Source organism: Rhincodon typus, chromosome 14 (assembly GCF_021869965.1).
Source record: "Rhincodon typus isolate 14 chromosome 14, sRhiTyp1.1, whole genome shotgun sequence".
NCBI lineage: Eukaryota > Metazoa > Chordata > Chondrichthyes > Orectolobiformes > Rhincodontidae > Rhincodon > Rhincodon typus.
In genome coordinates this window covers 758,312-773,654 of record NC_063345.1, presented here as the reverse complement: position 1 = coordinate 773,654, position 15,343 = coordinate 758,312, and the positions used below count along the sequence as shown (strand labels likewise).

The window sequence follows — 15,343 nt, the reverse complement described above, 5'->3', positions numbered from 1 at the left end:
CAGAGAAGACATCAGCCATTGATGACGAGAACACTTCAAAGAACTCCTAATCTGTAATACAATTATCAGTGTGGTAGAAGTTGAAGTCATTGTTAAATGCATAAAGAATGAAAAAGCCGCAGGAGTAGATGGGATTGCAGCAGAGATTTTCAAACTTACAGCAGCAGAGCTTACCATCACCTCCACAAAATGTTCCTGAAAATCTGGCATGAGGAAGAAATCCCTGCCGATCTCAGGGCCACTGCCATTGCTACCTCATTCAAGAAAGGAGATAAAGTGGACTGCGGGACTTAGTGGGGAATCTCCATAATTTCCATCACCAGGAAGATCATCACCCGAATCCTCACTAGCTACCTTCTCCCAGTCTGAGGGAATCCCTCCTGAAAGCCGTTGTGGCTTCCAACCAAACCATGGAAAAACTGAAAGAACTCCAGATGCTGGAAATCAGAAACAAAAATAGATATTGCTGGAAAAGATTAGCACGTCTCTTTACTCAGAGAGTAGTAAGGGCGTGGAATGCCCTGCCTGCAAAAATAGTAGACTCGCCCACTTTAAGGGCATTTAAATGGTCATTGGATAAACATATGGATGATAATGGAATAGTTTAGGTTAGATGGGCTTCAGATTGGTTTCACAGGTCGGCGCAACATCGAGGGCCGAAGGGCCTGTACTGCGCTGTAATGTTCTATGTTCTATGTCTGGCAGTGGAGATAACTAAGAGTTAACATTTCAGGTCCAGTGGCACTTCCTCAGAACTCCTAAGGAGACATGGAATTTCCTAGGTGAATAATCATGCTCGTTAGCGAGTGTTTGCCGATGAGGACACACTGCTGCCATATTCACTACTGGCAAAGGAATAAATGATGGAAGTGGTGAATCAGGTGGCGGTGTAGTGGTAATGTCAGCAGACTAATAATCTGGGGATATGAACCTGTATTGCCACTTTCCCAATGTGGCAGATGGTTAAATTTGAATTCAATAAAAGTTAGCCTAATAATGACCATATAACCACAGGCATTTGTTGTTAAAAAAAACCTTGCGCACTAATGCCTTTTGGCAAAAGTAATCTACAATCCTTACCTGGTCTGGTCTACATGGGACTCCAGACCCACAGCAATATGGTTCTCTCAACTGAGATTAGGGATAGGCAATAAATACAGACCTACGTGATAATGTACCCATTCCCATGAACAATAATGAAAAAAAAATCAAGTAGGCTGTTTTGTCCTGGATGGGGTCAAGCTTGAAAGTTTTTGCAGTGAGGAATTCAACTCCTGATTCCCCAAAGCCTGTCCATTATCTATTAGGCATAAGTCAGTAGTGTGATGCTCCAACTCCCAATAAGCTTGACATCATCCAGGACAAAACAGCCTGCTGAGCATCACATCCACTAGCATCCACTCCCTCCGCCGCTGAAATTTAGTAGCAGTAGTATGTACCATCTGTAAGACACACTGCAGAAATTCACAAAAAATCCTTAGATTAAGTACTCTCCAAACCCAAGACCACTTCCATCTAGAAGGACAAGAGCAGCAGATATATGGGAATATCTCCACCTGCAAATACCCCCCCAAGTCACTCACCACCCTGCCTTGGAAATATATCGTTATTCCTTCTCTGTCACGAGTTTGAAATCCTGGAATCCCCTCCCTAAGGACATTGTGGGTCAATGTATACACACACGGACTGCAGCAGTTCAAGAAGGCAGCTCACCACCACTTTCTGAAGGGCAACTAGGGGCAGGCAATAAATGCTGGCCCAGCCAGCGATGCCCACAACCCACGAGTGAATGAATAAAAAACATTATGGAACATAGCAGTTCCTACTTTCCAGCTGGAGATTTCAAACATTTAATAGGATCTTTCTCCAACGTATCAAGTCATTTTGAAGACTCATCACCAAAAACACACACATTCTTATAAAATCATGAGGGGCATCGATAAAGTAATTAGCAAAGGTCTTTACCCTAGGGTAGGGGAATTCAAAACTAAAGGCCATAACTTTAAGGTGAGAGGAAAAAGATTTAAAAAAGGATCCGAGGGGCAACTTTTTCACACAGAGGGTGGTTTGTATGTGGAATGAACTGCCAGAGGCAGTGGCAGATGCAGGTACAGTTACAACATCTAAAAAACATTTGGACAGGTACATGAATAGGATGGATTTAGAAGAACATGGGCCAAATGCAGGCAAATGGGAGTAGTTTAGTTTGGGAAATTTGGTTGGCATGGATGAATTGAACTGACTGGTCTGTTTCTGTGCTGCATGACTATATGACGTGGCCTGATGTACAAGTGGCACTGTAGCTCGGTGGTTCGCAATCTGATCTCCGAATTAGAGGGCTTTGGGTTCTACTCCGACCCCTACTACTTGGTTTCAAACATTGAGGCTAACCTTCCAGGGAAGAACAGAGGGAATACGGAACAGTTAAAGATCAAGTGCTTAACTGAGCCACATCTGCTCTCTCATGGGGACGTAATAGACCTCCTATCATGCTACTACTCCCAGGAAGAGCAGGGGAATTGTCAAAATTTAACCAACTTCACTTTGTTTATCGAGTCAGTATCACACTAGCTACGTATGGGAGCTTACTACATGCAAACTGGCTGTCACATTTTCTAGGTTACAACAATGATTACATGGCAAAGTAGTTCAATGGCTGTAAAGTGTTTGGGTGTCTTCAGGCTATATAAATGCAAGTCTGTTTTTCTTGTAGGTTACATATGTAGACTTATAATAATTTGTACATTCAAATTACATGTTTGCTTGGCTTTTAAAAAATACAATTAAAATATAATTTGGTCTAAAATGTTTTAACTAGCAAAGATATCCAGGAACTTATCCTTTCTGTTTGAAAAGCCACAGCTATATCAGACGATACATAGCCAGCAGAAAAAGTTCTCAACATACAAGGTCATGCATTCAGTAAAATGTGCTACAACATGTTTTAAAAGGGTTTAAGTATCTACAAATCTTACAGACTTACACGAGCCATCGGACTTTCTGAACTTGCTGCATTCAAAACTTTGATATTAAACTTCAAAAGCTTTTTTGCCCCTAAACAAGTTTTAAAAAGTATAAAATTACACCACAATAACAGAAAACCATCTCAAAACAACTGCTTGTTATCAACAGGATTAAAAGGAAAGTTTTACAATAGTATAAAGTGCCATCAAAAATGTGTTAGATACATTTTCACGTGTAAATAAAAAAGTTCATGATAAACTGTATTTATTTTTTTTAATAGATAGAAGTTACAAAAGTTACCTCACACTTTAAAATATGACAATTTGGTGTTTTATTGTAACAATGTAGTTCAAAAATAATTCCTCTTGTATGAACAATAAAAAGGTCAATATGTTCCGTATCCACTTCAGTGCTTCCAAAGCACATTGTGGAAAGTGCACTCAGTAAGACAGTATCCTCCTTATAGGCTGAAATACAACTCAGGAGGAATTAGCCACAAGTGAACCTTCAACAAGTCTGCAGACAAAACAATAAAGTGAGTCTGAGGTAGATGGTTTCCTCCCCATATTTAACTTTTAGCCTGTTAAATAAAATACTCACATTTTCTCCCCCAGTGTGTGGTTCATGTGCCAAAACAAAAATGGCACCATTTCTGAATTATGAACATAGAAGCCCCTGGACAAAAGCTTCCACAAGAACAAGCTGAAGAAGATCAGCTTAAAAAGAGGAGGATTGTGGACATTATTTGACTTTTCCCCCACCTCTGAAGCTCACCACATCTTTTTCCCTGGAGCAACAGTCACCACTATTTGGTAAACACTCCAAACAATCCAACACGGCCTCTGTTCACAAGCCTTGATATAGTGTTGTTGTCCTATGATGCTTTCCCCAAGAGAAGCTAATGTCACTGGAGTGACAGGATGGGTAAAGCGAGCAAGTTAACAGTGTTCATGCACAGTACACAGATTGACAGGGAAGTACATCGTTGGTCCATAGTGCTCCAGTTGGACTATCTGCTGTTGACATGGTTGATCTGTGTTGACAAAGACCTGGAAATAACATCTTCCAGTACTCTTTCTAGTTGCTGGATTAACACTCGTCTTTTAAACCTGGGGGCAAAATGAACAGCCAGAATCAGAACAAGAAGTCCAATACAAGACCACTGGCACATCAGGTACATATCAATCACAGCTCACATTAGTTTAAATCATGAACTCCTTACATCCCATTTTCCACCACTGACCATGAAAGACACTGGTAGAAAGTTCATCCCATAATAAGCATAAATCTGCTGTAACGTGGAAAAATATACAGCATGGATTTCCTGAACCTAAACGATCTCTGATCCGATAATGGATCAGGCTATTTGTCAGACATCCAACAGCCAGCTGCCTAAAGCTGGCATTGAGCTCTATACACCGGATACCGAGGGGTTACTACATATGCAGAGCAGAGATAGACTGGAAGGCAGCAGAATGGTGTTAATGTCATTGGACTAGTCACCTGGAACCCTTGGCCAACATTCTACAGTAAAAACTGAAAGGACTGCGGATGCTGTAAATCAGAAACAAAAACTGCTCGAAAAGCTCAGCAGATCTAGCAGCATCTGTGAAGAGAAATCAGAGTTAACGTTTTGGGTCTGGTGACCGTTCTGAGGAAGAGTTTGTTTTTGTTCAACATTCTGCTGTTATGGGCTTGAATCCTATGAGGCCAACATTTAAAAGATATTTGAATAGGTACATGAATAGGAAAGGTTTAAGAGGGATATGGGCCAAACGCAGGCAAGTAGGACTAGTGTAGTTTGGGGAAACTTGGTTGGCATGGACGAGTTGGGCCAAAGGGTCTGTTTCTGTGCGGTATGACTTGATGGCAAATGGTGACATTTGAATTCCATAAAAATCTGAAATTAAAAGCTGGCCTAATGGTAACCATGTACCCACTGTTGATTATCATAAAAACCTATTTCGTTCACTAATACACTTTAAGGAAGGAAATCTGGCATCCTAACCAGTCTGGCCTGCATTTGACTCCAGACCTGTAGCAAAATGACTAAGTCTTAACTAGCAAGCCCGCACAATTGTATTAAGCTGTTACAAAGTCTAAAGAAAGAAACAAAACCAGGGCCACTTGGCATCAAACTCAGCACAAAAAAGACCATAGTGAAAACAGTCCTGCTGACCCTGCAAAGTCTACCTTACTAACATCAGGGAACTAGTACCAAAATTGGGATAGCTGTATCACTGATTAGTCAAACATGAGTATGCCTATGTCAGGCCGTTGAGATATCTTACAGACAATGTCTCAGACACCACCATCACCATTCCTGGAAATGCCCTGTCCCACCAGCTGGGCAGAACCAGCAGAGGTTTGACTGATTAATTTATTGTTGTCACATGTACCAAGATACAGTGAAAATGTTTTGTGTGCTGTACAGACAGATCTTACCATACAAAGTGCATCAGGGTAGCAGAACAGAGTGCAGAATAGAGTGTTATAGCTGCAAAGAAGGAGCAGAGAGTGAGATAGAGAGATCAAAATTAACATGTGAGAGGTCCATTCAAAAGGCTGATAACAGCAAGGAAAAAGCTGCTCTTTGAATCTATTTGCACATGTTTACAGGCATATTGTTGGGAGGGAGATGCCCTGGGAATTCTCAACATTGATCTATTATCATGGGGTCCAGAGTCGAAGATGGGCAAGGGAAGTCCCTGCTGATTCCCTGCTCCATCTCAGCTGATGAATTAATGCTTTCACGTTTAGCATAGCTTGGACGAAGCACTGAGGGTGGCAAGAGCATAGACTGTCCTATGGGTGGGGGCCTTCAATGTTCGTAGCAAAAAGTGGCTCAGCAGCCGCACTACTGCCTGAACTGACACAGCTGCTAGACTACATCTGCAGCAGGTAGTAAGGGAACCAACAAGAGGAAAAAGAATCTACTTAACCTCATCCTCATTAATCTGCAGCAGATGCCATCCATGACATTATCAGTAAGACTGACCACTGCTCAGTCCTTGTGGAGACAAAATACCATCTTTACACCGAGGATATCCTCTGACATGTTGTGCAACACTATTAGTGTGTTGTGTGGGTCAGACTTTGAACAGATCTGGCTACTTTAAAATGGATACCCACAAGGGCACTGTGGGCCATCAGCAGTAGAACTGTTCCCAACCAAAATCTGGAACCTCCTGGCCTGGCAGAACCGCACTCTACCATAGAAGTGGGAGTTTAAATACAAACAGAAAGTGCTGGAGAAACTCAGCAGGTCGGGCAGCATCTATAGAGAGAGAAGTAGAGTTAACATTTCGAGTCTAGTGACACTCATCAGGGCCAGCCTGTTCATGTGTAGGATGTATACCCCAACCATTTCAGTTCAAAAATCAATGCATGCAGGAGCAGGTCGACTTGGGTGCACATGTACAAATCATTGACGGTAGGGGTGGCAGGACAGGATAAGAGGGGGTTAATAGAACATACAGCTGCTTAGGTTTTATTAATAGGGATACAAAATACAAAAAGGAAGTTATCTCATACTTGTATGGAACTCTGGTTCAGCCTCAACTGCATCTACACTTTAGGAAGGAAATGATGGCATCAGAGATGGTGCAGAAAAGATTCACAAAAATGATTCCATGGATGAGGGACTTCGATTTCGTAGATAGATTGAAGCTGTGTTTGTTCTCCTTGGAGAAAGTCAAGAGGAGCTTTGATAGAGGTTTTCAAAATCCTGAGGGATTTGGATTGAGTAGATAGAAATACCATAAGATATAGAAACAGAATTAGGCCATTCAGCCCAAAGAGTCTGCTCTGCCATTCAAACATAGCTGACATGTTACTCAACCCCATTTTCCTGCCTTTGCCCCTGTAACCCTTGATGCCCTTAATGATCAACAACCTATCTCTGTCTTAAATACACTCAATGGCTTGGCTGCCACTGCTTTCTGTGGCAATTAGTTCCACAGATAAACCACCCTTTGGCTGAAGAAATTCCTCCACATTTCAGTTCGAAAGGGCTGTCCCTTCACTCTAAGGCTGTGACCTTGGGTCCTAGTGTCTCCTACTAGAGGAAATATCTTTTCCATGTCCACTTTATCCAGTCCTCTCAGTATCCTGTAAGTTTCAATCAGGTCCCTCCCTTACCCTTCGAAACTTCATTGAGTACAGAACGAGGTCCTAAATCACTCATCATCTGACAAGCCTTTCATCCCTGGAATCATTCTTGTAAATCTCCTCTGGACCCCCTCCAAGGCTAGCACATCGTTCCATAGATACGGGGCCCAAAACTGTTCACAATATTCCAAATGTGGTCTGACTGATTGATTGTCGTGTGTACCGAAGTACAATGAAAAACTTTGTTTACAAGCAGTACAGGTAGATCATAATAAGCAAGGATGTACAGATCAAAAAAACTTAGACAGAGGCACACGGGTTACATTGCACAGAGTGTGCGTTAGGTGAGATCAACATTAGTAAGATCAGCATTATTTAAGGCTAGAGAGTCCATTCATCAGCCTAAAGACAGCCAGAAAAAAGCTGTTCCTGGTCCTGCTGGTGCGTGTGTTCATGCTTCTGTACCTTCTGCTTGATGGAAGAGGTTGTAGGAAATCATGGCTGGGGTGCGATGTGTCTTTGATGATGTTGGCAGCCTTTCTATGGCAGTGAGCTATGTAAATAGAGTCCATGGATGGAAGGTTGGCTTCCGTGATGGTTTGGGCTTGCACACAACCTTCTGTGGTTTATGGTCTTGGGCACAGCAATTGCCATATCAGGCTGTTATACACCCGGACAGTACGCTTTCAATGGTGTATCTGTAGAAGTTGGTGAAGGTCCTTAAGGAGATGCCAAATTTCCTGAGCACTTAAAGAAGAAGAGGCGTTGTTGTGCCTTCTAGACCATCGCATCTACATGGGCAGGTTGTCGGTTATCGTCACTCCGAGGAACTTGACGCTCTCCACCCTCTCAACCTCAGTTCAGTTGATGAAGATGGTGGTGTGTTGTCTTCCTTCTTTTCTGAAGTCAATGATCAGTTCTATAGTTTTGCCAACATTGAAAGAAAGGTTGTTCTTATTGCACCACATCACCAAGCCCTCTATCTCCCTTGACTCGTCATTGTTAAATATCTGTCCCACTACAGTCGTGTCATCAGTGAACTTGTGGATGGTGTTCGTTTGAATTTGGCCTTATACAGCCTCCGCAGTACATCTTCTCTCTTGTAGTCTAGCCCTCTTGAAATGACTAGTAACATTGCATTTGCCTTCCAAACTGCCAAGTGAATTTGCATGTTAACCTTAAGAGAATCCAAACCAGGACTCCCAAATCCCTTTGTGCTTCAGACTTAAGGAAGCCCTTCCCAATTTAGAAAATAGTCTACACCGTTATTCTTTATATCAAAGTGTATAACCTTGTGCTTCCTCACATTGTATTCCATCTGCCACTTCTTTGCCCACTGCCTACCCAGTCCAACTCCTTCTGCAGCCTCCTTGTTTCCTCAACACTACCTGTCGCTTCACCTATCTTTGCATCATTTGCAAATTTAGCAACAATATCCTCAGTTCCTTCCTCCAGATCAATAATCTATAATGTGAATAGTTGTAATCTCAACATGGACTCCTGCAGAACTCCACTAGTCACTAGCCACCTTGAAAAAGATCCACTGGGGAGGTACAGTGGCACAATGGTTAGCAATGCTGCCTCACAGCACCAGGAATTTGGGTTAGATTCCGCCTTCGTGCGACTGTCTCTGTGGAGTTTGCACATTCTCCCCGTGTCTGTGTGGGTTTGCTCCAGTTTCCTCCCACAGTCCAAAAATGTGCAGGTTAGGCAGATTGGCCATGCTAAATTGGCCCTAGTGTCCAGGGATGTGCAGGTTAGTTAGCCATGGGAAATGCAAGGTTACAGGGATAGGGTAGGGGTTGGGTCTGATTGGGATGTTTTTCAAAGGGTCGGCGTGGACCTGCTTCCACACTGTAGGGATTCTATGATAACCCTCTCTCTGCCTCCTGTCAGTCAACTAATCCTCTATCCATGTCACTACATCTCTCCTAACACTATGAATTCTTACCTTATTTCGCAGCCTACTGTGCAGCACCTTGTCAAAGGTCTTCTGGAAATCCAAACAGATCACATCAACTGGCTCCCTCTTGTCTAACTCGTTCGTTACCTCCTCAAAGAATTCCAACAGATTTGTCAGGCATGACCTCCCCTTGACAAAGCTGTGCTGACTCTGCCCTATTTTACCATGTACTTCCAAGTACTCCGCAATCTCACCCTTAATAATGGACTCTAAAAGCTTACCAACAACTGAGGTCAGGCTAACCGGCCAATAATCCTGTCTTCTGCCTCCCTCCCTTTTTAAACAGGGATGTTACATCTGCCACTTTCCAGTCCTCTGGGCCCCTCCCTGACTCCAGTAATTCCTGAAAGATCATTGCCAATGCCTCTACAACCTCCTCAGCTATCTCCTTCAGAACTCTGGGATTTAGCTCCTCTGGTCTGGGTGAGTTATCCACCTTCAGACCTTTTAGCTTCCCGAGCACCTTCTCCTTAGTAAAAACTGAAAGGACTGCGGATGCCATTAACCAGAAATAAACAGAAATTGCTGGAAAAGCTCAGCAGGTCTGGCAGCATCTGTGGAGAGAAATCAGAGTTAACGTTTCAGGTAGAGTGACTCTTCCTCAGAACTGACTCACTCAACCCGAAACATTAACTCAGATTTCTCTCCACAGATACTGCCAGACCTGCTGAGCTTTTCCAGCAATTTCTGCTTTCGTTCCACCTCCTCAGAGATGGCAACTACACTCACGTCTACCCCGAAATGTCTCAAAGTTCTGCTGTGTTGCTGGTGTCTTCCACTGTTAAAATTGATGCAAAGTACCTATTTGGTTCCTCCACCATTTCTCTGTTCTCCATTACTACTTCTCCAGCCTCATTTTTTGCGGTCCAATGTCCACTCCCTTGCCTCTCTTACCTACTGGATATCTATAATAAACTTTTGCAATCTTCTTTTATATTACAAGCTAGTTCACTCTCATATTTCATCTTCTCTCCACCTTATTGCTTTCTCAGTTATCCTTTGCTGGTTTTTAAAAGGGTTCCCAATCCTTTGGCTTCCCACTAATCCTCACCACTTTACATGCTTTTCCTTTTGCTTTTATGCTGTTCCTGGCCTCCCTTGTTATCCATGGTTGCCTCATCCTCCCCTTGGTATATTCCTTCTTCCTTGGGATGAATTTCTGCTGTGCCTCCTAAATTACCCCCAGAAACTCCTCCCATTGCTGCTTCACCATCTTCCCTGTTGGGCTCCCCTTCCGATCAACTGTGGCCAGCTCCTCCCTCATGTCTTTGTAGTTACCTTTACTCAATTATAATACCGTTACCTCTGATTCCAGCTTCTCCCTCTCAAACTGCAGGGTGAATTCTATCGTATTATAGTCACTACCCCCTAGGGGGTTCCCTCACCCTAAGTTCCTTAAATCAACCCCAAGGGTGCTCCACAAAAAAACGTTTCGTAGACATTCCACAAATTTGTTTTCTTGAGATCCACTATCAACCTAATTTTCCCTGTCTACTTGCCTATTGAAGTTCCCCCACGATTATTGCAATGGTGCCTTTTTTAACATGCCTTTTATCTACTGATTTAGTTTCTTGCCCACAACCTGACTACTGCCAGGATGCCTGTATATAATTCCTACTGGGGTCTTTTTACTCTTGTGGTTCTTCAGCTCTTCACATTCTGACTCTATACCACTATTACGAAGATATCCACTTTGGTGGAAAGACTGAGAAAAAAAGGGCAAAGAATCCAAATAATTGGCAAAAGAAGCAGTGAGGACTTGAGGTAAATCTTCTCCAATGCAGCAAGCAATTAGAATCTAGAAGGTGCTGCCTGAGTGTTTGGTGGAGGCAGATTCTATCAAGATATTCAAGAGCAAGTTGGATTCTTAACTCAAATGGAAGAATTTTAATGGACAGAAGGAAGGGAAGTGGCAGAAAGTACACTGGTCCTTTGGACAGCCAGCACAGGCACAATGGGCTAAATGGCCTCCTTGGGTGCTATACCTGCTCTGTGGCTCTGTACATTTTCACTGTTAATTTCCTTCCCAGAAAAAAGTAATCAGCAGCACTGTATACTCTTCAATACACTTCAGTTTCTAGTGTGTGGGCATCACAACAAAAGCCCCAGTTATTGCTCATCTCATGTCCACTCCAAGTGGTGATCAGTGTTCCATTGATATTGCAGTATGCATGCAGAGGGGGTTGTGTTGCTCCTGTTCCCTTTTAAAGGACTTCATTAAATTCAGATCCACAAGCATCTACAATCTCGCCTCCCTGCAGAAGACATTTGCGGCTTGCAGAATTCTAAGCCTGATTCCAACAGATGAGACAATTCAGCTTGTGCCACATTGGGATTGATGTCAATGAATTATGAATGAATCAATATCAATAATCCAATGGGATTAATAGCATTACCTTTGCGAAGCACTCTAATTGACATTACATTGTTTGTTGTATTACTCAGATATTCATAGAAAATAGAACAGCACAACACAAGAACGGGCCCTTCGGCCCATGACGTTGTGCCGAACATGAAACCAAATAAAACCAATCCCTTCTGCCTACCCTTGGTCCATATCCCTCCATTCCTTGCATGTTCATGTGCTTATCTAAAAGTCTCTTAAAGCTCTTATTGTATCTGCCTCAACCTCCACCCCTGGCAGTGCGCTCCAGACTCCTACCACTGCGTGTCAAAAAAACTTGCCCCTCACATCTCCTTTGAACTTTCCCCCTCTCACCTTAAATGCATAACCCCGATATTAGACATTTCGACTCTGGGAAAAAATATTCTGACTTGACAGAAATCTATAAAATTATGAGATGCACAGATGGGGTTCAAAGTCAACCCTATCTATGCATCTCATAATTTTATAGACTTTTAACAAGTCTCCCCTCAGTCTCTGCTGCTCAAGAGAAAACAACCCGAGTTTTTCTAGCCTCTCCCTATTGCTCATAGCCTCTAATCCAGGCAGCATCCTGGTAAACTTCTTCTGCACCATCTCTAAAGCCTCCACATCCTCCCTGTAATATGGTCACCAGAACTGAACGCAATACTCTTAAGTGTGGGCTAACCAAAGTCTTATAAGCTACAACATGACATCCTGACACTTGTACTCAATTCCCCAACCAATAAAGGCACGCATGCCATAAGCCTTCTTTACCACCCTGTCTACCTGCATAGACATTTTCAGGGAGCTATGGACTTGAACCCCAAGGTCCTTCTGTACATTAATGGCGGTCAAAGTCCTGCCATTGATTGTATACTTCTCTTTAATATTTGATCTCCCAAAGTGCAGCATCTGGATTAAACTCCATCTCCCGTTTCTCTGCCCATATCTGCAACTGATCTATATCCCACTGTATCCTTCGACAACCTTCTACACTATCCACAACTCCATTGATCTTTGTATTGTCTGCAAACTTACTAACCCACCCATCTACATTTTCATCTAAGTCATCTGAATTTTAAGTCTGATTCCAACTGATGAGACAATTCAGCTTGTGCCACATTGGGATTAATATCAATGAATTATGAATGAATCAATATCAATAATCCAATGGGATTAATAGCATTACCTTTGCTAAACACACTAATTGGCATTATATTATTTGTTATATCACTCAGATTTTTAATGAGTATTTCTCCTCAGTGTTTACTGAGGAGAATCATGGATGCTAAGGAAATAAGGGAAACAAGTGGGGATGTTTTGGACCGCATACACATTACCAGAGAGGAGGTGTTTGCAGACTTAAAGTTCATTAAGGTGGATAAATCACCTGGGCCTGATCAAGTCCATCCTTAGACTTTATGGGAGACTAGGGAAGAAATTGAAGAGGCCCTTGCAGAGATTTTTGCTTCCTCTTTAAGCACTGGTGAAGTTCCAGAAGACTGGAGGGTGGCTAATGTTGTTCCATTGTTTAAGAAAGGTAGCAAAGACAAACCAGGGAACTGCAGGCCAGTGAGCCTGACATCAGTGGAAGGCAAGTTATTGGAGAGGATACTGAGGGACAGGATCAACCAATATTTGGATAGTCAAAGTCTGATCAGGGATAATCAGCATGGACTTGTTCGCGGGAAGTCATGTCTGACAAATCTTTTAGAGTTTTTTGAAGAGGTAACCAAGAGGATGGATGAGGGTAGGGCAGTAGATGTTGTCTATGTAGACTTTAGTAAAGCCTTTGACAAGGTCCTGCATGGCAGGCTAGTCATGAAGGTTAGGTCGCATGGGATCCAGGGAGAGCTAGCTCACTGGATTTAAAATTGGCTCAATGGTAGAAAGCAGAGGGTGATGGTTGAAGGTTGTTTCTCAGACTGGAGGCCTATGACTAGTGGTGTGCCACAGGGGTCAGAGCTGGGACCTTAGTTATTTGTTATTTACATAAATGATCTGGATGTGGATGTAACAAGGTATGATTAGTAATTTTGTGGATGATACAAAATTAGGAGGTATCATTGATAGCGAAGAAGGCTATCAAAAATTACAGAGGGATCTTGATCAGATGGGGAAATGGGCTGAGGATTGGCAAATGCAATTCAATACAGTTGAGGGTGAGGTGTTGCCCTTTGGAAAGTCAAACCAAGGTAGGAGCTATACCGTAAATAGTAAGGTCCTGAGGAGTGTTGTAGAACAGAGCGACCTAGGAGTACAAGTACATAGTTCATTGAAAGCGGCGTCACAGGTAGACAGGGTGGTGAAGAGGCATTTAGCATGCTGGTCTTCAGTGGTCGAGGCATTGAGCATAGGAGTTGGGATGTTATGTTGCAGTTGTATTAAGTCGTTGGTGAGGCCACTCTTGGAGTATTGTGTACAGTTTTAGTCACCCTGTTATAGGAAAGACATAGTTAAACTAGAAAGAAGATTTATGAGGATGCTGCCAGGACTAGTAGGCCTGAGTTACAGGGAAAGGTTGCACAGATTAGGGCTTTATTCCTTGGAACGTAGGAAAATCAGGAGTGACCTAATTGAGGTGTATAAAATTATGAGGGGCATAGATAGGATGAATGCATATAGTCTTTTTCCCAGGGATGGGGAATTGAAAACAAGAGGGAATAGGTTTAAGGTGAGAGAGGGGAGGTTTAAGAAGGACCTGAGGGGCAACTTCTTCACGCAGAGAGTGGTACGTATATGAAATGGGCTGCCAGAGAAAGTGGTTGAGGCAGGTACAATAGCAACATTTAAAAAACATTTGGATACGTACATGGATGGGAAAGGTTTAGAGGGATACGGACCAAATGCGGGTAATTGGAACTAGCTGAGTGGGCACCATGGTCAGCATGGACCAGTTTGGGCTGATGGGCCTGTTTCCATGCTGTATTACTCTATATAGCACAAACAGTCGAGGTCCCAGTATGGAACTCTGCGGAACACCAATAGTTACAGACCTTCCACCACTACCCTCTGTCATTTGTGTGCAAGTCAATTCTGAATCCAAGCGTCCAAGTCACCATGCATGGATCCTATGCATCTTAATCTTCTGGATGAGCCTGCTGTGAAGTACCTTGTCAAAAGCCTTACTAAAATCCATGTAAACAACTTCCACTGCTGTACCCTCATCGATCACCTTCATCACCTTGAAAAATTCCACTAAGTTAGTAAGACATGACCTGCCTTGCACTGAGACATGCTGACTGTCCCTAATTAGGCCATGCTTTTCCAAATGTGCATAAATCCTGTCCCTAAGAATTCTCAACCACCGATGTGAGACTCACCGGTCTATAGTTTCCTGGATTATCCCTATTTCCCTTCTTGAACAAAGGAACATTAGCTATTCGCCAGTCCTCCAGGACCTCTTCAGTGGCTAGCTAGGATACAAAGATCTTGATCAAGGCCCCAGCAATCTCCTCTCTTTCCTCTCTCAGTACCTTGGGGTAGATACCATCGGGCCCTAGGGACTTATCCACCTTAATCCTCTTCAAGAGATCCAACACCAATTTTTTCTTCATCTCAAAATGCCTGAGTATATTAGCATGCTCCACACAAATCTCACTATCCTCCATATCCTTCTCCTGGATGAATACCGATGCAAAGTGCTCACTTAGGATCTTACCCACATTCTCTGCCTCCAAGCACAAGTTCCCTCTCTTGTCCTCAAGTGGTCCTACCTTCTCTCTAGTTATCCTCTTGTATTTAATGTATCTGTACAATGCCTTGGGATTCTCTTTAACCCTATTGTCAAGGTTATTTCATGGTCCCTTCTTGCTTTCCTAATTCCCTGCTTGAGAACTTTCCTGCTTTCCTTGTATTCCTCATGGGTCCTGTCCGATTTTAGCTTCCTAAACCTTACATATTCTTCTTTTTCCCTTTTGACTGAAGTCACAACCTCC

At 42.9% G+C, this 15,343-nt stretch overlaps 1 protein-coding gene across 4 annotated transcripts in view; it reads right to left on the bottom strand.

Moving 5' to 3' along the window:
• Positions 1 to 3,211: 3,211 nt before the first annotated feature.
• Positions 3,212 to 15,343, bottom strand: part of LOC109923511 (integrator complex subunit 6-like) — a 94,291-nt gene continuing 82,159 nt past the window's right edge. For all 4 annotated transcript variants that reach the window (XM_048605171.1, XM_048605172.1, XM_048605173.1 and 1 more), the window contains one exon: positions 3,212 to 4,073. In XM_048605171.1, coding sequence (XP_048461128.1) covers positions 3,974 to 4,073 — 100 coding nt within the window. In that variant the 3' untranslated portion in view covers positions 3,212 to 3,973. The remainder of the gene's footprint in view (positions 4,074 to 15,343) is intronic.